The sequence below is a fragment of the Leptonychotes weddellii genome, chromosome 9, assembly GCF_054177405.1.
Source record: "Leptonychotes weddellii isolate Sample4059 chromosome 9, ASM5417740v2, whole genome shotgun sequence".
Taxonomy (NCBI): domain Eukaryota; kingdom Metazoa; phylum Chordata; class Mammalia; order Carnivora; family Phocidae; genus Leptonychotes; species Leptonychotes weddellii.
Genome location: NC_138377.1, coordinates 110,395,406 through 110,422,096, shown reverse-complemented (window position 1 = coordinate 110,422,096; position 26,691 = coordinate 110,395,406). Strand labels below are relative to the sequence as shown.

At 42.9% G+C, this 26,691-nt stretch overlaps 1 protein-coding gene across 1 annotated transcript in view; it reads left to right on the top strand.

Annotated features, from left to right (window-relative positions):
* The first annotated feature begins 295 nt into the window (after nucleotides 1-295).
* Nucleotides 296-26,691, top strand: part of LRRK1 (leucine rich repeat kinase 1) — a 79,242-nt gene continuing 52,846 nt past the window's right edge. Inside the window, exons 1-4 of the mRNA XM_081831534.1 lie at nucleotides 296-499; nucleotides 7,590-7,761; nucleotides 11,293-11,472; nucleotides 11,886-12,034. Coding sequence (XP_081687660.1) covers nucleotides 347-499; nucleotides 7,590-7,761; nucleotides 11,293-11,472; nucleotides 11,886-12,034 — 654 coding nt within the window. The 5' untranslated portion in view covers nucleotides 296-346. The remainder of the gene's footprint in view (nucleotides 500-7,589; nucleotides 7,762-11,292; nucleotides 11,473-11,885; nucleotides 12,035-26,691) is intronic.

Here is a 26,691-nt window from a genome sequence, read left to right as displayed (position 1 = left end):
ATCACCAAAGCCCTGGCTTTTCTGTTGCTGTCAATGAGATCAGCCTGGCTGTTCCCAGCCAGACAGCGGCCCTAGGTGTCCTGGACCCCCTCCACTACGGCAGGGTGTGGCTGCAGAGACAGCCTGGCTGAGCACCAGCCCCACACAGGAAGTCCCTCCCCCAGAGCTGCTGGTCCCGGGGTCTGCTGTCCTTGGTGACACTGGCATTATTTCAGGGCCACCTGAATCCTCACATTTATGTCCTAGAGAGCACATCCTGCTCTCCTCTCCAGTGGTCCCCATGAGCAGCCCTGGCAAGTGATGGTGACATTGTGTGTGTGCTTCTGTCTACCCAGGTGCTGAGGACATGGGCAGCAAACCGTCCACACCAGGCGGTGACCCCACAGCACAGTGCCCTGGGACAGAAGGCATTCATGCTGCATACAAGCAAGGAAACCCCAGCAGGGCCCGGCACCTGCTCAGAGAGGCTTGTGATGAGAGCACGTCCCATCTGGAGAAGGTAGGGTTGATGCTGGCTCCTCCAGCCAGACTGGGGACCTGGCCTGGATGAAGGTTACCACTCAGATTATCTCCTTGTTATCATCATAATCATAATGGGGATTTTTTTTTTTAACCTCATTTCACATGTAAACTCATGGGTTCTGGTCCTTTCAAGCCAACTTCTCAACCTGCCACCATCTATGCAAACCCTTTCACCTTCCCAGAGGACAGGGGAGGCATAACTGAAATGTGAACAACAAAAGGCCGATCTGAAGGTTCAGGTTACTGTATTCTTTTACGTTTCTCTTCCATTATAAAAATAGCACATGCTCAAAAAAAGAAAACTTAGAAATATGTAAAAGTAGAGAGGAAGAGAAAAAGAAAGTAACCATATTCTTAATGCATCCAAACAGTCCCACCTAACAATTTCGTTATATTTTCTCTCCGTCTGCTGATCTGTGCATGTGTTGTTTCTAATATAGATAGCGTCATATTGGATATATATATTTGCATGCTGCTTAGTCTTACATAATATTATATCAAGCATTTTCCATCTGATTATAAATTCTGTATGTGCTGTAAAAGAAGAAAGGTTTTTACACTTCACTTTAATTGATAAAACATTGAAACCAGTAGACTTTGTTAAGCCATGTATGTCATACCTAGAGCAACCACTTTAAAAACAATACAAAGAGATACACTCCAAAACACTATTGACCAATCAAAATGAAATTTTATTTTATTTTTTTTAAAGATTTTATTTATTTATTTGACAGAGCGAGACACAGCGAGAGAGGGAACACAAGTGGGAGAGGGAGAAGCAGGCTTCCCACTGAGCAAGGAGCCCGATGTGGGGCTTGATCCCAGGACCCTGGGATCATGACCTGAGCCAAAGACAGATGCTTAACGACTGAGCCACCCAGGCGCCCCCAAAATGGAATTTTAAAAATGTCTCAGAAACCACAGGAAGGCAGGGGAAAAAATCAAAGACGGAGCAAACAGAAAATGAAACAAAAAATTTCATGACAGACTTAGGTTTAATATACAAATAACTATATTAACATAAATAGTCCAAATACATAAACTTAAAGAGATTCCAGAGTAGATTTAAAAAACATGAGCAACAACAACAAAAAAAAGAAAGAAAACATGAGCAAGTATATGCTGCCTATGAGAAACTCACTTCAAATAGGCTATATGTAGGTTGAAAGTAAATGGATAGAAAAAGATATACCATGCAAATATTAATCAAAAGAAAGAAGGAGTGGCTAAATATCAGGTAAAGTAGACTTCAGAGTAAAGGAAATTACCACGGACAGGGAGGATATTTCATAATGTTGAAGGGGTCAGTCCACCAAGAAGACATAGCAATCCTAAATGCACATGAACCAAACAACAGAGCTTGCAAAATAGTGAAACAAAAACTGATATAACAGAAAGGAAAACTAGATAAATCCACAATAATAGTTGGAAAGTTTGATACCCTCTCTCAACAAGTGATAGAACAACCAGGCAGAAAATCAGCAAGGATACAGAACTTAACAACACCATCAACCAACAGAATTGAACTGAAATTTATGAAACATTCCACACAACAGCAGAATGCATTCTTTTCAAGTGTCCACAAAACATATCTCAAGATAGACTGCATATCCTAGGCCATAAGATAAACCTCAGCACATTTAAAAGAATTAAAATCAGACAGAATATGTTCTCTAACTTCAGAGGAATCAAATTGGAAATTTATAACAAAAAGCTAATAGGAAAATCCCAAGCACCTGGAAACTAACCACAAACTTTTAAATAATCCATGGGTCAAAAAGAAGGTCTCAAGGGAAATTTAAAAAATACATTGAACTAAATGAAAACGAAAATGTATGTCAAAATTTGTGGGATGCAGCTAAACCAGTGCTGAGAGGGAAATTTATAGCACTAAATACTTACATTAAAAAAGAAGAAAAGTCTCAAAGTAATAATCCAAACTTCCACCTAAAGGAACTACAAGAAGTGCAAAATAAATCCAAAGCAAGTGGGAGAAAGGAAATGCCAAAAATAAGAGTAGAAAATTAATGAAATTTAAGCAGAAAAACAATAGAGAAAAATCAATGAAACAAAAGGTATTGTTTTTGAAAAGATCAACAAAATTGACAAACTTCTGGTAAAACTAACAAAGAGAAAAGAGAAAAATCACTAATATCAGGAAGGAAATAGGGAATATTAGTACATACCCTGCAAATATCGAAAGGATTGTAAGGGAACAATATGAACAACTTTACTCACATAAATTTGACAACTTAGATGAAATGGACCAATCCTGGAAAAATAGAAACTATAACACATCCAATATAAAATACATAATTCTAATAGCCCTTTAACTATTAAGGAAATTCAACTTATAATTTAAAACCTCCTAAAAAGAAATCCACAGACCCAGATGGTTTCGTGGGAGAATTCTACCCAATGTTTAAAGAAGAATTAATACCAACTCTACAGACACTTCCCAACACTTCTATGAGTCCAATCTACCTGATATCCAAGCCAGACAAAGACAGTACAAAAAAGAAAAGTTCTGACCACTGTCCATCATGAATATAGATGCAAAAAATCTTAACATATTACAAATAGATTTCAGCCATATATAAAAAGAGTTATACACCATGACCAAATGGGATTTATCCCAGAGATACAAGACTGGTTCAGTACTCAGTAATCAATCAGTATAGTCCTCCATTATTAATAGACTGCTACAGACTGAATGTCGGTGTCCCCCCAAAATGTGTATGTTGAATAATGTGATGATGTTTGGAGCTGGGGCCTTTGGAAGGTGATTAGGTCATATGGCTGGAGCTCTCATGAAAGGGGTTAGTGCTCTTATAAAAGATCCCCATAAAGCTCCCTAGCCTTATTCTGCCACATGAGGATACAACAAAAGATCGGCCATCAGGAAGAAGGCCCTCACCTGACCAGGCCAGCACCCCAAATCTCAGACTTCCAGCCTCCAAACTGTAAGAAATAAATTTTTGTTGTTTTTATGCCACTTAGTCTTTGGTATTTTGTTATAGCAGTTTGAATGGATTAAGCCATAAACTGAAGAAGAAAAATCACATTATCGTATCACTTGATGCAGAAAAACCATTTGACTAAATTTAATACCCTCATGATAGAAACTCTTAGAAAATTAAGAATAGAGGGGAACTTCCTTAACCTGATGAATAGCTACAGAAACCTACAACTAACTTTATACTTGATGGTGAAAGACCGCTTTACCCCTAACATCAGGAATAAGGCAAGGATATCTACTCTCAATATAATACTAGCAGTTTAATTTGAGAATAATTATACATAATTATAGTCAGTATATTACTGGAAGTTCTGGCCAGTGCAGTAAGGCAAGCATAAAATTCTTAGCAGATGAATCGTTGAACATACAATGGAATATAATATAATATAAATTGTAAATATATAAAATACATAATATGTACTACAAATATAATATAAATATAATACTAAGCATTATAAAGAAATTCTTTGAGAAAGGGGAACCCTCCTACACTGTTGGTGGGAATGCAAGCTGGTGTAGCTACTCTGGAAAACAGTATGGAGGTTCCTCAAAAAGTTTAAAATAGAGCTAACCTATGACCCAGCAATTGCACTGCTAGGGATTTACCCCAAAGATAAAATGTAGTGGTCCCACACCCCAATGTTTATAGCAACAATGTCCACAGTAGCCAAACTATGGAAAGGGACCAGATGTCCATCTACAGATGAATGGATAAAGAAGATGTAGTATGTATGTACAATGGAATACTACTCAGCCATCCAAAAAACCTGAAATCTTGCCATTTGCAATGATGTGGATGGAACTAGAGGGTATTATGCTAAGCAAGATAAGTCAATCAAAGGAAGATAATTATCATGTGATCTCACTCATACGTGGAATGTGAGAAACAAAACAGAGGATCACAGGGGAAGGGAGGAGAAAATAAAATAAGACAATCAGAGAGAGAGACAAACAATAAGAGGCTTTTAATCATAGGAAACAAACTGAGGGTTGCTGGAGGGGTGAAGGGTAGGGGGGTGGGGTAACTGGGTGATGGACATTAAGGAGGGCACATGATGTAATGAACACTGGGTGTTATATAACACTGATGAATGACTGGATGCTATCTCTGAAACTAATAATACACTATATGTTAATTAATTGAATTTAAATTTTAAAAATTAAAAAAAATAAAGAAACTCTTTGAAATATACCACCACTCAGATGGATCTCAAGGGCATTATGTTGAGCAGGAGATTTAAAAAAAACAGTCTCAAAAGGTCACATTCTGTATGATCCCACTTGTATAACATTCTCAAAAAGACGAAATTATAGAGATAGAAGAGAGATTCATGGTTTCTGGGGTTAGTCATGGTGGAGGGCAGTAGAGTGAATGTAACTATAAAGGGGGGGTTCAAGAGAGACTGATCTCGCAATGGAGGAATTCTGCATCTTGATCATGGTGGTGATCACACAAATGTATATACATGTGACAAAATGGCAGAATGATATACCCACATTATACTAATGTCAGATTACTGGTTTTGATCTTGAACTACATTGTGTAAGCTGTCACCGTTGGGGGAAACAGAGTTACGGAAACACAGATGCCCCTCAGGAATGTCTTTGTGACTTCCTATGAATCTCCATTTCAGAGCAAAAAGTAAAAAAAAAAAAATTTAACTTAAATTTAACAGTAAGTGAAGTATAATTCCACTTTAATAATATATACAAACTGGCAATGGTGTTAGAAGTCAGGATAGTGGTTATTCCAGGTAGAAGAGTGACCGGAAGGGGGCAGAAAGGGGACTTCTGGGAACAGATCATCTTGCGTCCCTGGTCTGGGTGTCCACTACATGAATGTGTTCACTTTGTAAGAGTTCATGAAACTGAACACACAATGTGTGTTCTTTTCTGTAGGGTTGCTATATGCCAATAAAAGTTGTAATGAATGAAGTGAAAACATGTGGTTTCACATGGGATTACCCATGTGTCGATATGGATGAACACATTCTAGAAGGCTATGTAAGAGCAGTTTCCTTTGCAAAAGGGCGTTAGGAAGGAGAGGCATGGAGTGAGGCCTCCTTTTTATATTATACTTTTCTATGCTGTTTGAATGAAAATAACTACATGCTGTGGAGCCTCTGGGCTGTCTCTAGCCAGGTGCCAGCCCGACCCTTCCTGCCCTCTGGTCCCTCTTGGCCTCTGGGTTACTTCTTATGGCATCACCACTTTGTGAGGATGGGGCTTTTAAGCCTCTTACCCACTAGAGTCTAGACAACTGTTGGTTGTGTGTGGTGAATCATTTAATCAATCCCTGTGGCTTTTCTCCCTAATGCAAGTGCTTTCCTGGAATGGCAGGCCTAGCGGGCTGCACCCTGGGCAGATTGGCAGGCCAGTGGGTTCTTCTTTTCTGGTCATATTGAATGTATACCTCACATGGCCAGCTCATTCACTTCACTTGCACAACCCGGACCTCCCTCCAAGTCCCACATTTCCTGGGAAGTCTTGGACAGAATGGAGCCTAGGCTTTGGCTAGACAGACCCCAGTTCAAATCCTGGATAGTTCTGCAGACTGTTAACTCCCTCCCTCCCATCCCTCCTCACCCACAAGATGGAAACATAGTGTGAAAATAAATAAAGGAAACCTCATTTAAAATGGGAGTCTGAAAAAAATTAAAAAATTTAAAATAAAATAAATAAATAAAATGGGAGTCTGGAAGCCCTGCAGGGCAAGTTCTCATGCATTACCACTCACCTTAAGAAGCAAACCTTGCATTCCCCAGGGAGGAGAAGCTTACTTTCCATACCCAAGCAGGAGGAAGGAAGAATTTCTCCTTGCCCAGCAACAGCCCAGCCAAAGGGAACTCAGTAAAACACCCTCCCAGCTTCCTCCTTTCCCTTACAAAAGCAAGCCCCTCCACTCTGTTCTCCAGACTTGCCTATGGTTCACCATAGTTTCCTTGTCCTGAATTGCAGTTCCTCTGCTATTCCCAAATAAACTCACTTTGCAGGTAAAATAACTGGCTCTTTTCTTTTTTTTTAATCAACAACAGATACAGTCCTCTTAAGACTGTTATCAGGATGAAGCGTGACCATGCAAATAAAATGTTCCATGCAGCATTTGGCACATGATAAGAGCTTAATATATCAGTTCTCATCCCTGGGATTCTGTTGTCCCATCCCTGCCTGTCTCACCCGAAAGTGACTCCTAATACACCTGTATCAGGAGTAAAATATGCTTGCTTGTGGCTGTTTCATGCAGATTCCAGACTCACCTGTAAACTCATGGAGGTCACGATTGCCCCTGGCATCCTCACACAGTAGGTTCTCCGTAAATGCCATAGCACAGGTCGCCTCATTCCAACGTGCATCGATTCTGCATCCGCCGCCTCAAACGCCGCGGATGCCCGAGTCCATCAGAAATAGCCAAGCTTCAGGAGGACTTAAAGTTTCAGTAACGCGGTCAAACTCTGTACGTGCCAACCCAGCATTCTTTTTGCAGACCTAGCGAGCCCATGAAAAGTCAGGGCCATTTGTACAGTCAAGAGCCATTTTCTAGCTGTGTGATCTTGGGCAAGTCACGACACCTCTCTGAACCTCCATGTTCCTTGTCCACGTATTAATATACTGCTTCAGATGGGGATACTCACGTGATCTCCATTCTCATGAAGCTCAGGGCACAGAGCAGTGCTGTCCCGAAGAAATAGAAAGGGAGCCACATCTATATCGAATGGTCTAGCAGTCACATTCAAAAAGTAAACAGAAACAGATGAAATATTAGTATATTTTATTTGATCTGAATATACTAAAGATCACTTCAACGTGTGATCCATATAAAAATGATTGACAAGAGAGTTGACAGCTTTGCACTAAGTCTTTGCGTGGCATTTGACACCTCCAGCCCCTCTCACTTTGCATGGGCCTCATTTTAAGTCCTCGACAGCCGCACGTGGTACCAGCTCCAGGCTCGCCCGTGGACTTGGTGAAGCATGTCCAGTTGATTCTCTTGGCCACTCCTAACAGCACCCAACTCACTGAAGTCCTGTCCCTGCTCTGTGTTGACCAGGGCCAGCTTCTGAGCATCTCGGCGGCCTATGGCGATCTGGAGACCGTCCGGTACCTTCTCACCGAGAGACGGGTGGAGCTGCCCACCGAGCCCACCGATGACAATCCAGCTGTGATGGCAGCACATTTTGGGCACACTGACGTGGTGCAGGAGTTGCTCGAGTCTTTGCCAGGTAAATCCCAGGGCGTGAGCTCCTTGCCCACCTCTCAGGAATCACCCCTTCTTGGGAAACAGACAGATGTCGGTGGGGGGGGAGGGGGCGGCTTTCCCTCAAAATACCTGTTTCTTTACACTCTCACCAAGCAGGAGAACCAGAAATCTGGGCCATCAAACTGACAGTCGAGCCACATCCCACATCTCATTCCCTTGAGCTCAGGAGGTAAATTCTTTCACACCCTACTTGGTAAAGAATATGGATCTATGTCCCTTTTTAAAAAAAATTTAATAGATTTTATCCTTAAAGCAGTTACAGATTTTCAGAACGGTTGATGTGGAAGTACAGAGAGCCCCCGTATACCTCCCCCCCCCAAAAAGTTCCCCCATTATTTACATTCGGTATCAGTATCATAGAGTTGTCACAATTGAGGAACCAACACTGAGACATTCTTACCAACCAAAGTCCAGAGTTTCCATTAGGGGTCCCTCTTTGTGTTTGTACATTCTATGGGTTTTGACAAATGTATAATATGTATCCACCGTTAGTGTATGATACCCAACAGTTTCACTGCCCTCAAAGTCCTCTGGGCTCCACTGAGTCATCCCTCCCTTCCCCTAGCGCCCCCCACGCCCCCGGCCCTGGCAACCATGGATCTTTTTACTGTCTCTGTAGTTTTGACTTTTTTCAGAATGTCATATAGTTGAGCTCATAGATTTTGTGGTCTTTTTAGATTAACTTCCTTCACCTGACGATATGCATTTAAAGTTCCTCCGTGCCTTTTTGTGGCTCGGTAGCTCATTTCTTCATAAGGCATTACCTTAGCGGTGGTCTTTGGGAGTTAGGGTTTTATTTGAACAAGGCCAGCTTCATTGGTGTGCAACGGTGTGGGCCCTGCACTCAGAAGGCCCACGCTTGGTTCAACACTCCACTGTCGCCATCTTGAAATTTTTGATATTTTTTTGAACAAGGGGCTCACCTTTGTATTTTGCATTGGGCCTGTAGCCGATTATGTAGCCGTCCTGTCGGGGGGTTGTCCAACCGTGTGCTTTGAGTAGACTTATGCTCAGACTTGGTTCTAAGCCAGTGCTTTCTTCATGTGTCTGGAAGGAGAATGAGGAGAATAGAAATCAGGACCGTGTTATGGTCCACAGGTGTAGATTGGGTGCAGCCAGACCTAGGAGGGCAAGGAGGAGCCTGGGTGCCCCTGAGGGCAGACTTCCTCTCTTCAGGGATCCCCAAGATTAGCTCTGTTGTAGCCCCAAAGTGTCTACACCAGCTGGCTCATGACCTAATTGGTGCAGTTTACATTTATTGAGCATTCACCATATGAGTCTCTCACTAATGCCTTACCAGGCATTCTGCAGAACTTGAGAGACATGGAGACTTTTTAAAAAGGTGATCCCAGATCTTGCATAGCTCCTGGTTAAGCAGAGAAATCAAAGCAGAAAGGAGTAATTCCATGCAGTGTAACCATGCTGAGGTTGAAGTATTTACACAGTGAAGTATTTACACATAGAGAATGGTCTTGTCTGGTCTTCATAAGGAGCTGACATCTGAGCTGGGTTTTGCAGGGTGGATAGGAGTTTACTTGGCAGACAAGAGAGGAAAGGGCTTAGGTTGCCCACTTTTGCAGAGCAGGGAGCTTGGCTGGACCTGAGCATGCTCTTGGGGCATCCTATCTTCACCTCAACTCGGGACAGAGTTACTGAGGACCAAAGGAGTCCAGAGCATTGTTCTGGACTCTGCAGGAAGTGCAGAGATGGACAAAACAGTGTGTGCCCCTGTGAATTCCCGAACCGGAGGGAAGGCAGCCACTGTCAGGAGTCTGAGACCAGAAGACGTATGAGACACAGCTAGAGAACAAGGGAGGGTTTGAGAAAAGAGATGAGAAGCTCACAGAGGTAGGCACATCACTGTGTAGTTGTGGACGTCATTTAAGGTACGTCATTATGTAATGTCTGGTCTCTGTAGCTGAGCGGAGATGGAGCAAAGGAGGAAGAGAAAGATGGAGACCCTAATGGGGCTCTCTCAGAGTATCATTGGATTCGGGCCTCAGAAAATACATGTAGGGGTTTCATATGGTTAAGAGAGCACCCTTTGGTTTCAAGTGTCTAAATCCTTTAGCTTTGCAGGGTTTATGTCTTGACTTTGTCATTTACCAACTGTGGGACCTTTGGCAAGTTCCCAAACCTCTCTGAGCTCTGATTTCTTCACATTAAAATCATGGCTATGAAGTATAGCCTAATACAGCCTTCTCAGACGGGTATACATCCAACCTCAACAGAAGTCACAGCGTGGTGACTGGATTTCTCTTCTCTAGGTATTGTTGCTGTAAGCCAGTTGGGGATCACTTTTTAATATCTGTTTGAGCACCACCTCCTTTCAGTTGTTAATTCTAGTAATCAGAGGGAGAAGAAGGGACATTTATTTAGCATCTGCTGCAGCCCAGGCACTGTGCCAGGCACCCTCTGTGCTGGATTTTCATTTCTTCCAACCTGACCTCACCCCTGTTTCCTAGTCAATTTCCTACCATGGAGGGGAGGGTCCCTCTCTCCGTGCTTGGGAGCACTTTGGTTCCAAAGGACTCTCAGCCTCTGGAAATGAGACAATGTTATGATGCAATTTGGAAGTGTCAGCATGGAGGATGAGATCATTTTTCCATGGCTGCTACATCCAAAAGATGTTGCATTACTTTGAACTTGAAGATATTGTAATACTTCAGCCCACAGTGTCCCTGTTCCTTCAGTGCGCTAAGTGTTATTTCCTCCTGGAATTAAGTAAGTGGTTCTTGCAGGGAGTAATTTGCAAAGTTTTAGGCTGGGTAGTTAGATCTATTTCTTTCATCAAAGACTTTTTCTTTCATTTTTGAAAGTAATATATGTACTCACAGATAATTTAGAAATGCATTAAAGTGTTAGTACTCTAAAAACATAACGACAAATAATGAGTTAGAATATATTGAGCCAGGCACTTGACATACATTATGTCATGCAATCCTCACATTAAACTTGGGAGGATGCGTGCTATTAGTCCCATTTTACCAATAGGTAAACTGAGTCAGGGAGAAGTTAAGAAATTTGTTTAAGATTACACAGCTAAAATATTTTAACCCTAAGCTGCTGGTCTCCAAAGGCCATGTTCCTGTATGTAATGCTACTCTGGGGATGAGGTCAGGGCTGGGGATGGGGAAAGGGGTGAGGTGAACAGTCACAATCCCCACTACCCAGAGATAATATAACTGCAACACGGGGTAGTACCTTTTAGTCTTATTTCCACACGTGCATTTTTTTTAATCCAGTTACAGTCGTACCTCATATGCTGTTGTGAATGCTGCTTTTCCTCACGTGGCATTATGTGATGAGCAAGTGGGTTTATAATGATGTGGGAAAATGGCATATGCAATTCAGAGGGACTATTCCAGAAAACACTACCAACTTGACAGAAGCGACTTGCGGCTGGAAATGGGACAGTCTGAGGGGAGAGCAGAATGGGAACAACCAAAACCCTTGAGTGGCACCTTCCCTTTGTCCTGTCATCTCCTGCCAGGTCCCTGCAGCCCCCAGCGGCTGCTGAACTGGATGCTGGCTTTGGCTTGTCAGCGAGGGCACCTGGGGTTGGTGAAGCTCCTCGTCCTGACGCACGGGGCCGACCCGGAAAGCTACGCAGTCAGGAAGAACGAGTTTCCTGTCATCGTGCGCTTACCCCTGTACGCGGCCATCAAGTCAGGTGGGTCCCCCCCCCCGGTCAGCCCCACCCATGGGAACCCTCACACGTTGGAGATGGGGGACCTTGTCTTCCCCCTCACCCCTAGCTCTTAAAGTGCCTGTGTGGAGACGCTTGCAAATTCTGTTATTTGTCTCTCTTTCAAAATGTCTGCACCTTCCCTCATTGGCCCCACTGGCCCCTGCAAAGGGATTTCAGTGACAGGCAAACTGTGGCAAATGGGACCACAGTAGGAGGCGCTCCACAGGGCAGAGTCCCACAAAAAGTCACGAACAGGAATTTGCCACCTCAAGGGAAGTCATAGAGAAGGTCCACCGGCACAACTACTTTTTCCTTCCCGGTTTCACCTATTAGCGTCTGCCATTTTGGACAGCTGTGACACGCTCTACATCTGAATGCCATTTTCTGTCCTTTAGGAAACGAAGACATCGCCATATTCCTGCTTCGGCACGGGGCTTTTTTCTGTTCCTACATCTTACTGGACAGTCCTGACCCCAGCAAACATCTCCTCAGGAAGTATTTCATCGAAGCTAGTGCCTTGTCCAGCAGTTGTCCAGGGAAAATGGTGAGTAGCCACTGCTTGTGGATGAATAGATAAAGAGCAGGTGGTACATATCTACGATGGAATATTTTTCAGTCACAAGAAAGAAAGGCGTCCTGCCACTTTCAACAACGTGGGTAGACTTTGAGGGCGTTGTGCTAAATGAAATAAGTCAGACACAGAAAGACAAATACCGTATGGTCACACTTCTACGTGGAATCAGAAAAAGCCAAACTCCTGGAAACAGAGAGTAGATAATTTGCCAGGGGCTGGAGGGGGCAGAAAATGGGGGGATGTTGGTCATAGGGTATGAATACGTTCTGGAGACCTAATATACAGCTCTGTGATTATAGTTAATAATACTGTGCTATATACTTGCAAGTTGCTAAAAGAGTAAATCTCAAGTATTCTCACCACAGAAAAGAAACGGTAATTAGATGATGTTATACAGTGTTAGCTAACACTCTGGTGGTAATCATTTTGCAATATATAAGTGTATTGAATCAACAAGTTGTACACCTTCAACTTACCCAATATATTTTTTAAGATTTTATTTATTTATTTATTTATTTATTTATTTATTTATTTATTTGAGAGAGAGCGAAAGCAAGAGAGATCACAGAGGGAGAGGGAGAAGCAGGCTTCCCGCCGAGCAGGGAGCCCGATGCGAGGCTCGATCCCAAGACCCTGGGATCGTGACCTGAGCCGAAGGCAGACGCTTAACCGACTGAGCCACCCAGGCGCCCCTACCCAATATTTTTTTAAGATTTTCTTAGAGAGAGAGAGAGAGAACACAAGCAGGGAGGGGGGCAGAGGAAGAGGGAAAAGCAGACCCCCCCCCCCCCCTGCTGAGCAGGGAGCCAGATGCACCTGGATCTCAGGATCCTGGGATCATGACCTGAGCCAAAGGCAGATGCTTAACCAACTAAGCCACCCAGGCGCCCCCCAACTTACCCACTATTATATGTCAGTTATATCTGAATAAAACTGGAAAAATATGCAGGATATAGTTTTAGTTAGTTTTCCATTTTAATAACAAAAAGAGTGTTGTGTTATTTACATCATCTTCAACTAGGCTTTTTAAATTTAGCACTCTATCATGGACTCCCTCTAGATCAGTCACTGTGGCTACAACTCATTCTTTAAATACATGCCTTATTTCTATAGAGGGAACGTAGCTTAGTCCTTTTCCCGTTGGTGGACATTTGGATTATTTCTGGGTTTTGCCCTTTGTTATATAGCCTGGTTTTCTAGGCTGTTTGCTTCTGTAGATCAAAGTCCCCAAAGTGGATTGTTTGGGAATCACTTCCCCAAAAAGCTGTGGTGATTCACACTTTCAGCCACATTATGTGAGAATCTCTGTTCCCACACCTTGGCCAGCATTAGATATCCAGGAGCCTTTTAATTTTTATCAGTCTGTTGGATGGAAATGAGATCTTCTTGTTTTGATGTCCACACTATTATTATTAACAATATCGAGCATCTTGTCCTATCTTCATGAACTATTTGCATTTCCCCTCATGTGAGTTGCCTGTTACTGTTTGTTGGTTATTTTCCTGAAGCGTTGGTCATGTCTTCCTTCTCATTTTGGAGAGTCTTTTTGTATATCAGATTTTAAACCGTTTTTTATCATACATGTTCCAGTATTTTCTCCAACCCCTTATTTTTCTTTTGTCTGCTATCTTTTGTGATAACAAATATATAAGAATATGTAATCAAACACCGTTTTCGTTATGGCATCTGGGTTATGTAAGAAAGTCATTTCCCCCTCAATTTTATAGAAATATTCTCCTCCTGGAGTATCTCACAATATTTTTTTTCTTTTAGTTTTTACATTTTAAGCTTTCATTTTTCTGATATTTATTTGTATGTGAGGTATGAGGGAGAGAATCTAGCTTTCATCTTTTCTAGATGGATGATCAGTTATTCTAGCACACTTTCTAGCTTCCTTTCCCTTCTGAATTGAAATGTCATCATGTTATTTTCCCCAGTATCTATCTGTATGCATTTTGGGATTCTCTGTACTGGCCCACTGGCCTGTTAATCTGTTTCTAGGTAAATGCCATACTGTTTTGAGAACAGATGTTTCATTTAAGTTTTACAGCCTATTAATGCATGTTTTCTACTTGTTTGCTTTCTTTCTTTGAAAATATCTTGACTGTTATTAGACATTTGTTCTAACTTTTGTGCATTTCCTATGATGACTCTGTGCAGCTTCCATGTTCTTTCATAAGATTTTGTATTTTATTTATCTTATATTATTTTTCATATTTTTAATGAGATTTTATCATTTTCTTCTTAAAGAACCTGCACCTGCCGTGTTTATTTGTGTCCTCTTTCTTGTTTTTGCCGCTATGTGAATGGATTATGATTCTTTTCCATTTCTATTTCCAACCCAATGTTACTGGTATGGAGAAAAGCTCTTTTGTTTATTTACATTTTATCCAGTCCCTTTACCAACTTCTCTTATTAGTTCTAATAGTTTTTATAAGAGTTCCTTGAGACTTTTAGGCATATGATCAAGTCATCTGCAAATTCCAAATAGGTTTGTCCCTCCTTTTCTAATATTTATATAACTTATTTTATTTCCTGTCTCATGGTATCACTAGAAACTTTAAGAGTTGAATCATCATGAGGATAGCAGATGCATCTCTCTTGTTCCTGATTTTAAAGGTCTTGACCTCAGCAATTTATAGGCATTTGCTGTAGATTTTTGGTAAATAGACTGTTGTTAGATTTAGGTGGTTTCCATGTATTCCTTTTTTGCTTAAGAGTTTTTATTGGGAAAGATTGCTGGATTTTGTCAAATTTCTCTTTGGCAGCTATTGATATATTCAGTTAGCTTTTCTACTTTAATGTGTTGATATAATGAATGATGATGATATATTTCCCTTTACATTTATGATGTTGGACAGTTTTACTTTTTCTCTTTTGAACTTAATCAGACCAGCCAGGGATTTACATGTTCCAGTGGTCTTGTCAAAGGACTTGTTAGATTTTATTTACTTTTTTATGATTTGTTCTGTCTGTTATTTCATTAACTTTAGCTTTTATCTGTACTAAAACCTTCATGCTTTCTTCTTTGAGTATTTTATTTGTCTCTGAGTATTTTTGGGTGATGTGGTTAAGGCAAGGCCCTGGCATGAGACTTCACAGTCTCATCTGGGCTCCAGACCTTCATCTGGTAACTTTACCTCTCTGAGTTTGGTTTCCTCATCTGAGAGGTAAGAAAAATAAAGAGAGAGAAAGTATCTGTCTTGGAAGGATACTTGACAATTAAATGTGGTAATAGTTGTAACATTCTAAAACCAATGCCTGGCACATGATAAGTACCTAATAGATGATAGCTATTATTATTGGAGTTCTTTTTTTAGGTTTATTGAGTTAAACATTTTTCTTTTTTCCTCTAATTTTATCTTGTCAGTTGCATATGCAAGTCTTTCATATGTTGTCATTTTGTGCTAGCTTTCTTTATCAGAATCTGAAATACACACACACATAATATGTACACATATACATATTTATAAATATACATATATATGTATATATATACATATGTATTTCCTACTTCTGATTCTTTTTCTAGTTCTTCACATTGTTCTATAAGTTTTTGCTTTATAGGCCTATTTAATGGCTTTATGCCCCATTTTGACTTATTTCATGATGTCAAATACCTGCTTTAATCCTGTTCATGCTTCTGTCCTTAGAATTGGAATTGTCTGCTCTTCATATGGCCACACTGCATTCTTTTTCTTTGCATCAGTGTTGTACAGGTTTTCCCAGACATTCATCTTCAGTTTTTTCATTATCTTAGGTGTATTTCTTATAAACAGCATTTAGTTTTTCATCCCATCTGAGAGTATGTCTTTGAGCAGTCCACTCAATTCATGTTTGTGTGGGACCTGCCATACTGATCTATTACTTCCATCTTTTTGTATTATATTTATTGCTATTTCTTTTTTTTTTTAAGATTTTATTTATTTATTTGACAGAAAGAGAGAGAGCACAAGCAAGGGGAGCGGCAGGCAGAGGGAGAGGGAGAAGCAGGCTCCCCGCCGAGCAGGGAGGATGCCCCGATGTGGGGCTCGATCCCGGGACCCTGAGATCATGACCCGAGCTGAAGGCAGATGCTTAACCGACTGAGCCATGCAGGCGCCCCTTGCTATTTCCTTTTAACTGTTCTCTTATTCTTGACGGTTTCCTAGTTTTTAAAGAATTTCCTAGTTTTTTTTTTTTAAAGATTTTATTTATTTATTTGACAGAGAGAGACACAGCGAGAGAGGGAACACAAGCAGGGGGAGTGGGAGAGGAAGAAGCAGCCTTCCCGCGGAGCAGGGAGCCCGATGCGGGGCTCGATCTCAGGACCCCAGGATCACGACCTGAGCCAAAGGCAGACGTTTAACGACTGAGCCACCCAGGCGCCCCTAGAATTTCCTAGTTTTAAAGAAAAGTTTTTAAAGTTTTTTTTTTTTTTTAGATTAAATACCTAGTTTAGGGAAGAATATAGAATCATCTTGGAAGCAAGGTGGCCAAAGAGAACAAGGGCAGGTTCAGCATATCTTGTGAAGTTATCCTTCTAGCCTCCACCCCAGCATCCCTTGGAAGCTGCAAGTGACACTGAACATGCAAAGTTGCGGTGTTTTGTTTGTTTTATTTTTTGATCTGGGAAACCTTTTTTTTTTTATGTTATGTTAATCACCATACATTACATCACTAGTTTTTGATGTAGTGTTCCATGATTCATTGTTTGCGTATAACACCTAGTGCTCCATTCAATATGTGTCCTCTTTAATACCCATCACCAGGCTAACCCCCTCCCCTCTAGAACCCTCAGTTTCTTTATCAGAGTCCATAGTCTCTCATGGTTCGTCTCCCCTCTGATTTCCCCCCCTTCATTTTTCCCTTCCTACTGTATTCTTTTTTTTTTTTAACATATAATGTATTATTTGCTTCAGAGGTACAGATCTGTGATTCAACAGTCTTGCACAATTCACAACGCTCACCATAGCACATACCCTCCCCAATGTCCATCACCCCGCCACCCCATGCCTCCCAGCCCCCGCCACTCCAGCAACCCTCAGTTTGTTTCCTGAGATTAAGAATTCCTCATATCAGTGAGGTCATATGATACATGTCATTCTTATTGATAGTAAACATACAAAAAATAATAAATATCCGCCTCACTTTGTAAAAGGAAATAGTGATCGTGCAGCCCTTACATTTATATTGTGCTTGGTGTTTTTTCCCAACACTTTCTTTCCTACTTGATCGCTATAAGACCCTCGGTAAGAACTGCAGGGAATAGAATCTGTTTTCCAGATGAAAATACTGTGGTTTAGAGACATCCTGTGACTTGTCCAAGGACAGCAACTACTAAACAGTTATACTCACCCCAGAACCTGAGTCTCCTGAACTCAGGGCTTTTCCCATTTCATGATTCCTGAACTATCCCTCCCAAGTACATCAGTGGTTGTCACACTTTTCTGTGACGGACTCCCTGGGACCTTTTAAAAACACCCATGTTCATGTCACACCTGACACTAACTGAATCTAAATCTCTGATGGGACCTGCCTCAGTTTCGTTTAAAAAATTCCCCCGGTGATTCCAGTGCACACCCAAGCTTGAGAGCCGGCGACTTTGATTTTCTTGGCTAAAGGTTAAAAGCAGAAGTGATTGGCATCTCTGTTTGCCACCTTTTCCACAGGGCAATTCCTCCTACGTTTGCCAAGATAGAGCATAAAAGTGATCATTGCATTTTAGAAGGAGAAGACAAAGAAAAGACAATGTTACTTTTCTTCTCCTTGGCCTAGAAGAGAAAATGAAATTACAGTGCAGGCTGAGTCATGAGGCCTTTTTGGGCTTCCCCAAAGCAGGTGGTATTTTTATTATTCATGTGAATTTCAAAGGCAAGGGCCTGGCAGTGGGTGTGTCTGGCTGCCTGTGATCTAGAACCTGTGACAGCACATTCCTTGTGGCTGGCAGAAGACAGGGACTCAGGCAGCCCAGAGGGACCCAGCCGTCAGGAACGATGACTCAGGAACCAGAGGTGAGTGCTGTTACCTTCCCAGGTGTGCGGTGGGTCTGACCCGGCATTTGGGTTCCGAAGAGTAGACAAGGGCGGTCATTCAAAGGGTGATTTGCTGCCCTGTGTACGCAGCCTGAGAGCTCCCTTGGCTTGGCTGGCTTTGGAGGCAGTGACCTTGCTGAATTAGTCATCTTGTCTTTGCTGTGTTTATGCTCTAGCCTCCTCCTCCACCAGCTAGGAGGTTTTTTGTTTTTTTTTTTTTAATGTAATTGCTGCTTCGGTGGAAGCCACCGCCAAGGGAGGTTCAGAACCTTCCTGCGTGCCTCTGGGTCAGGCATCCCCTGGTCCCCAGGCTGCCCAGAGCTTGCCTCTGCCCACCAACGGGGGGAACTGCAGAGAAGCCCACATCAGTGTTCCCCTGGCAGGAACAGGTGGCTTCGGTTTTGTTGGCGTTTGGTAAGGAAGGTCTCCGAGAGCCCACACCACGTGGTCTGGACATAACTTTTAGCAGAGCAGACCCAAAGCCAAGTCGGACCTGGCCGGAGCTGTTCCTTGGCTCCTGTTGGTAGGCGCCCCTCTTGAAAGCTGCCAGACTCTTGCCTGAACATTTTAACGAGACGGCCGTGTTCGTGGCGAGAGCCCTGTCAATGTTTGCTTTGTTGCCATGAGAAATAGCAACATTTTGATGTTGGCATGCCCAGAAAGGAGCAGGAAAACTCAGAAATGCCAGGAAAGGCCGTCTCAGCAGGTCCTGGAATAGTCATGGTGTCTGTCTCCATTCAGCAGTTAGAGGGCTTTCTGGGGCTGTTGTGAGAGTTGCAAGGAAACGAGAGCAGGGGCTGCATGCTCCCGAGAGCCCCTGAGGCACCATATGGGCAAGCAGCCTTTCCTGGGGGACCCCAAGTGCTCTGGGGAACACCTTTGTCTTGGGTTCAGCCTAATGCTTGGTGCAAAGAGTCTTTATTCCAGAGTTTTATGCTTTCCAGAGCATTTGGACGTACACACATCCCCACCTTCTTGGTCCCGCACGCCCTGCCCACAGCTGCCAGTGTAGAAGGGGTTTGAACCGGTGTCCCCAGGATTCAGTCTCTGGGCAGCAGAGCGCTAGGGGCCGACTTACCGCCCAGAGCCTGGCCTTGGCACCACTCACTTGTGGGAGAGGAAGAGAGAGCCTTTCACCAGCCCCTCAAAAGTTGTGAAAGCAAACTTGGGACTGTTCAGGCCTCTGCCCATCCGTTCAGCTTTTCTTGTGCCCTGGTGGGGAATTTAGCTGATTATCCCACACGCGTCTGTTCTTGCTAGTTTCCAAATACTGAATCTTTCCCTGCCCTTGTGCCTTCCTCGTTTGGATGCTTTCCCCGTGGCTACTCTCCATGCTGTTAGTTCTCCTGAGAGCCTGAAGTCGGGTAGCCAGATGATGCGGTAGAACCAACGAGCGAGTACACTGTGTGACCTTTCAAGGTGTTCGTGACAGGCTTCCTCCTGTCTTCTTAAAACAGAATACAAAACAGCAGTGATAGAAACCGCTGGTACTTCGTTCAAATGGAGAAAGTCATGAATGAAACAGAGATGCAGAAAGAGTCAAACTATTATTTGAGCTTAAATGACAAACTGAAAAATACAGCCAGGAAAGAATGAGAACCGTGTCAAATGGTGCAACCGGGGATATCGGTATAGACAATTGCCTATCAATCAGTATAGACATTGGTAACCATACAAATAAATTTCAAACGGGTAAGGGTTAAGCATCAGAAACTCATCGAGCGGCTGCCTTCGGCTCAGGTCGTGGTCCCAGGGTCCTGGGATCGAGCCCCGCATCAGGCTCCCTGCTCGGCGGAGAGCCTGCTTCTCCCTCTCCCTCTCTCTGCTGCTCTGCCTACTTGTGCTCTCTCTCTCTCTGTTAAATAAATAAAAATCTTTAAAAAAAAAGAAAGAAACTCATCGGAAAATATTTTTAAAAGGGCATTTATCCCAGTTGGAAAAGGGAGATTGCATTATCTTTTTTACAAATTTACAAATAGATATAAAGGTACATCGTCAGAAATAAGACGAATGCTTTATATACTAAAGCAAAATACTTGTAGGAAAATATAATTTTAAAAAGAAATATGGGGACGCCTGGGTGTGGCTCAGTCAGTTAAGCGTCTACCTTCAGTTCAGGTCATGATCCCAGGGTCCTGGGATGCCGGGCTCCTTGCTCGGCAGGGGGAGCCTGCTTCTCCCTCTGCCTGCCGCTTCCCCTGCTTGTGCTCTCTCTCTCTCTGACAAATAAATAAGGTCTTGAAAAAAAAGAAATATAAAAGAGAGAGCAATGGAAGGTTTTTGAAAAAAAAAAAACTCACCAAAACACAAATAGATCATGGATACAATGTACATGTCAGTTGATCCTTGAATTTGATTCAGCCAATGTTTTGGGTTTTTTTAAAGATTTTATTTATTTATTTGACAGAGAGAGAGAGAGAGCACAAGCAGGGGGAGTGGGAGAGGGAGAAGCAGGCTCCCTGCCGAGCAGGGAGCCCGATGCGGGGGCTCGATCCCCGCTCAGCAGGGAGTCTGCTTCTCCCTCTCCCACTCCCCCTGCTTGTGCTCTCTCTCTCTCTGTCAAATAAATAAATAAAATCTTTAAAAGAAGAATAAGAAGAAGTTAGGGGAAGGAAACAGACATATCCAGCTGTAGGAGGAAACTGTACCATCCGTGTTTCCACCTTCAGGGTGGACGGCACGTAGCCAGGAAGAAGCATGCCTGTGTCCTCAGCACTCAGCACCTCACTGCTCCTTGACCAGGACACCCTTCAAATCTGAACCCCACACAATATCCTCAGGAAGTCTTCTTTGACCCACACACCTGGTCAGATCCCCCTTATATCTCCCAGAGCTTCCTGTCCATTTTATTTATACACTTTGAACAAAGTTTGAGGTTGTCTGGGTGATATTCTCATCTAATGTCAACTCCCCCATTTGAAAGGAAGCTTCTCAAAAGCAGGGGATTTAATGAGAGACAATGGACTCTGAGAAACAAACTGAGGGTCCTAGAGGGGAGAGGGGTGGGAGGATGGGTTGGCCTGGTGGTGGGTATTGAGGAGGGCACGTTCTGCATGGAGCACTGGGTGTTGTGCACGAACAATGAATCATGGAACACTTCATCTAGAACTAATGATGTAATGTATGGGGATGAACATAAGAATAAAAAAAAAAAAATGTTGTGCAAAAAAAAAAGCAGGGGATTTAGCCAAGTTTGCTTACCCTGTGTTTGACCCCCCCTCCCCCCGCCGCCCAGTGTAGGGCTGGAACAGGATGAGTAGATGTGGCATGGATGAATGCATTCATGGATGGATGGATGGATGGATGGATGGTTGAAACTTTATATATGCAGTAAATCTCCCATTTACATAAGACTTCATAGCTGGCAGAGAACTTTGTCAACTACTTTAATCACCTATATAGTCCTATAAGGTAAAAATTTTTGTCTTTATTTAAAAGTTGAGGAAACTGGAGTTTCTCTCAACAGTAAGCTAAGTAGTTTAGTTAACTGCAGACATTTTATTTCCTGCCTTTTTTTTTTCCTCTTTCTCAAATAGATGTTGGCAAAATTAACTTGGAACTAGTGGTGGAATATTTCTTGTAAGCTTCCTATTTTTAAAAGGAATGACTGAAATACTATGGGGGCGGGAAGCATAATGATTTTTTTAAGGAAAAATCCTCTGTCTACTTTTAAAATATTTTAGTGAAGAAAAAATGACAAATTTTACTAAACACTTTTTGGCATTCAGATATTCTTAACTATAGAGACCAAACTGATGGTTACCAGAGGGAAGGTGGGTGGGGGATGAGGGAAATAGTGATGGGGATTAAGGAGGGTACTTGTGATGAGCACCAGGTGATGTATGGAAATCCTGAATCACTATCTTGTACACCTGAAACTACTATAACACTGTATGTTAGCTCCACTGGAATTAAAAAAAAATTAATTAAAAAATAAAAATAAAGAAAAACTTTGGGACAAAATACTAAAAAATAATTATATTGAATTAGGAGCCTTTGGGGAGTGAGTCTCTAGTTATTTTACTTATTTGTCTTATATACATTATTCTGTTTTTCTCTTTTTATGTCACTTCCAGAATTTTTATTTTGTAAGTAAATCTTGCATTTCAACATCGTTATTTGGTTTGTTTTTAGCTGTGGCCAAGGACAACATCTCCCATAACTTAAACATTGTTTTTACATTGGTCATCAGATTGTCATTTTCATTCTTAGATTATTAAAGTTACAGTTAAATCTTTTTTTAATTTAGTCAATTGGTTATTGACTTTATTATTTTTTTCAAAGACCCTTGAATTGGCTTTATTTATCAACTTCCTTGTTTTGACTTCACTCTTGTTTCTCTATGCTTAGTCTAATTGTGTTAATTTTCCTGTTTTTTTTTTTTTTTAGCTTTCTACTCTAAGTAGGGCGGAGTTGCTTTATTATGTTTCACTTTTTCTGTTGGCAACTGCGATCAGAGTTGTGCATTGTCTTTTCCATTACTTGTAATACTTTTGTTGTTCTAAAAATATATTCTGTTGTGACTTGGTTTTCCTCTCCTACACAAGCATGACTTAAAAGGTCATGTTTTCATGTTCAAAGGATTGGCCACCTTCTAATTCTGCTTCTCTCATTGGTTCTGCCTCTATTTTGCCTTTGTCCTCAGATAAGATAGAGCAGATGTTTGCCTCTCCCTGTACCCTTTTTCCCTGTTCCCTTTTCTGCTTTACTTTTCCTTCATACTCAGAATTTAATCAGATGTGCAAGTTCATATCTATTTGAACACAGAATTCATTCTCCTGCCCCCTCCTATTGGTGATCCCCCATTTTTATGGCAGTACGTAGCTCTATAATTCCTTGATTCATTCCATATTTGATCAATCATTGTATGCTGGCATTTATCTTGAATACACCTTAGTTTTTCTTTTACCTATTTTGCCCAGGGTTGGAACATAAAGATTTAGCATGGTCATATTTTGGGGTTATGATTGAGCATCTTTATTACTATCAAGGAGCCTTGGTTATTTCTCCGAATGCCTTTGAAATTGTCAACTCTTCCACGGCCACAGGAAAGGACCATGGTGGTCGAGTAGGAAGGGACCCGAGCGTCGGGCACCTGAATCGCCATCTTGGTTCTGTTACCTCTGAGCAAGAACTCTGAGGTTCTTTATGTGCGAGACCTCACAGGGTTACTGTGAGGGTCAGCTGAAAAGGTAGGCACGGAAGTCTGGGCATGCATTGCAAAGCGTCATGGACACAGTGTCATCATGTGATCACAGTTCAATTTCCAGAGGGTTTCCCTACAGTCTGACCTTGAGTGTGCCCTTGGAGGCAACAGACTGTTTAAAATGCCATCCTAGGTTTGCTTATAAGTTATTTTTGTACTTATGTTTCCCATTGATCTGGTTTCTATGGTAATATTTCCTTTTGTTTATTCGCCTTAAATCATATTGGCAGCTAACCACTACCAATCATGATACTTAAAATATTTTGAGCAGACATGCTTTTTCAGCGCTGATTACATTTTTTTCTCATTCAGTCATTTCATTAACTAAGTCATTGAATTAATCTTCTTTCTGAGTCTGAGAGGAAGGCTGACCTCCCCTTTCTCTTTATCTCTCCCTTCCTTTACTCCCTGTAATTATTCTCAGGTCGTTTTTGAAACTCTCCTTTACACTATGGAGACTTCACAGGCTTTTTGGCTAATTTAGTGACCAATCTTACTGTCCTTTTCCTTACCTGTTCACTATATTTCTAATCTACTTGTCTCAGGCATCCTTTTGGCCTTTAAGAATCTCTGTTTCTGGGGTGCCTGGGTGGCTCAGTCATTAAGCATCTGCCTTCGGCTCAGGTCATGGTCCCAGGGTCCTGGGGTCGAGCCCCGCATCGGGCTCCCTGCTCGGCGGGAAGCCTGCTTCTCCCTCTCCCATTCCCCCTGCTTGTGTTCCCTCTCTCGCTGTATCTCTCTCTGTCAAATAAATAAAACCTTAAAAAAAAAAAAAAAAAGAATCTCTGTTCCTTTCTTTTCCTTTTTTAATGTGTGGGCCTCTGTCCATGGAATGTTCCGGATTCTCGGGTCCTGACTTCTCTCATCTTCATTTGACTTGTTACCATCTGTATCAATGCTACCGTAACAAAGTACCAAAAATTGGTTGGCTTAAAATAGCAGAGATTTACTGTCTCAAGTTCTAGAGGCTAGAAGTCTGACATCAAGGTGCCAACAGCAGGGTTCTGTTCCCTCTGAGCTCTAGGAAAGGGTCCTTCCTTGCCTCTCCCTAGCTTCTGGTGGTGGCTGGCAGTCCTTGGTGTTCTTGGCTTGTAGACCCATCACTCCAGCCACATCCCATCTTGTCCCTGTGCGTCTTCACACATCCTGTCTCTGCATGTACCTGCCTTTGTGACCAAATTTCCCCTCTTCATAAGGACACCAGTCATATTACATGAGGACCTACCTTAATGACCTCATTTTAACTTAATTATCTCTCTGAAGACCCTCTTTCCAATGAAGGTCACATTCGGAGGGACTGGGGCTTAGGGCTTCCACATATCTTTTGTGGGGAACACAGTTCAGCCCATAACATCATCCTTGTGGCCGCTGCCTCATTGCCCTTGGCCGGGTCCATCGGTCATGGCCACCTCCCATGCACGGACGGACGTCCAATCTCCTTCCTGCTCACCCTTACATGCTGAATGTCCCATCTCTTCTTGAGAGCCTTCCCCTGCCAGAGTGCAGGGACTTGAGCAGCAGGTGTTTGGAAGTCTCACCTAGAGGGTTTCTCCTAGGGGGCAAGGAGGCAGGCACGGTGGCAGGTGCCATCAGTCGGGTCTTGTGCGTCGTAGTCCTCACGTGCACGAGGAGGCTGGGACAGAGCCGCTGTCTCCAACGTGCTGATCCTTTGTCCAGCCCAATCCCTGTCCTCCCTGGCCTCCTTGGACAGTCTGGGTTCCCCGAGAACATTTGCAGGCATCTTCGTTTGTAGGGTTTCTTTTGACTTGTTCTTCAGGCTTTTTGCCGAGTTCGTTCTGCTTAGATTAGACCCATGGGTTCCGCTGTGTCTCCAGCCATCTGGGGGCTCTGCCCGCTCCTTCATGTATCAGAAGGTGGCTCTTGGCTTTCTGGCTGGCCCAACAAGGAGAAGGCACCCCCCGCCATCATCCCAGGAATTTTTGCTTAACCCCCAAAAGAAAGGCTTGGGTTTTATGTTGGCCAAGAATTCACGAATACATTTTAGAAGATTCTCTGTCTCTCCCGTGCCCTTTGAACATGTGTGTCTTGGTGGAATAGACTGATTATATAAGCTGCCTTTTCTTGTCATGCCCTAATGTCATGGAGCTCTAGTCAGTCCCCTCAAGGGATTGACAGCCCCGAGGAGGGAAGATTCTTACACAGTTAGCCGTAGGTCACAGGTCAAACACGGACCAACTGATAGGAACAATGAACTGGCAACACAGGGAGAACAGGTATGAATTCTGCTCTGAGGGCTCCGTAGAGACCAGGAGGAGGTGATATTGAACCCCCACTCTGGTGAGACTCTTCTCCACCTAGCCAGTGGAAGAGGCACACAGCCCCCTACCAGCCCACAACTCTCAAGGTTGAAAGCCAGGCTGAAAGCATTGTAAACCACAGCCCTTCGCTTACCAATTATCTTTCTTCCACCAATGAGGGTTGCGCCGACATAAAAGCAAGCCTAGGTGATGTCATTGTGGCCTACCGGCTCTTTCAGTGTGATATTTTATGTCCAGTGGCTTCAAGAAGGTTTGTGGAAAGGCAGGTAATTGCCCTCCGGACCACAGCCCCCACCACAGGACAGGGAGGTCTTTCGTACACGGAAGCACCCCAAACATCACTCTGCGCTGAGGCATGCCTTAAATACATCTAGGCCTTCTTGATTCGGTCCTAATCACTACCACTGCCTTGGGAACGAAGTTTCTAGGTCATCCCCCTGTGCCTTCTGGAAAAGCAGTACTTCCTTCTCTTTTGCCCGAAAGTTAAAGGGCTCGTGCTCGAGGACAAACATGAGCGTGTTTCCGTCTGTTTGCTCGGGAGTGGGGGTGCCTTAGCCACGGCACTGGTGAATTGGTCGGGGAGGGGGTCCTCCGCATCCAGCTGTCTCTGATTTTGCAGTTCAGGGTGCATGGGTTTCATTAGGCAATCGCTGGCTTCTCTCTCTCCGAACCTTGTTTATTGTGATCCTTCCCTGGGCCAAACATAAATAAGTAACAAGGGCTTCGGGGCTCACCCGGCTTGGTTTCCACGTCAAGGGTCCTGTCATCTGCTTAACTGTGTGCGTGTTCACTTCCCTCCTGCCGCTCTATAAACACTCGGGCACCCTGTCATGTTTGGGCGCCGAAAGAAAAATCACTTTCGTTAATGAAACTTTTCAAACCAACCGAAGCCCAGGTAGAAATCTCACATGTTTTTTGTTTTTCCCCAACCGCCAAGCTCAGAAGTCTTTTCACAAGGATATCTATACTCTGAGTGTGTTGTCCTGTTTTCAGACTTCTGCTTTTGACTCGTTCTCCTGGGGCGTCGTGAGTCTAGCAGATTTCCACCCTGTAGAAACTCTGGTGGGGTAAGACCTAGGAAGAACTCTCAATTTTAGGAACTGGCAGCATCTGGCGGGTCTAGTGAAA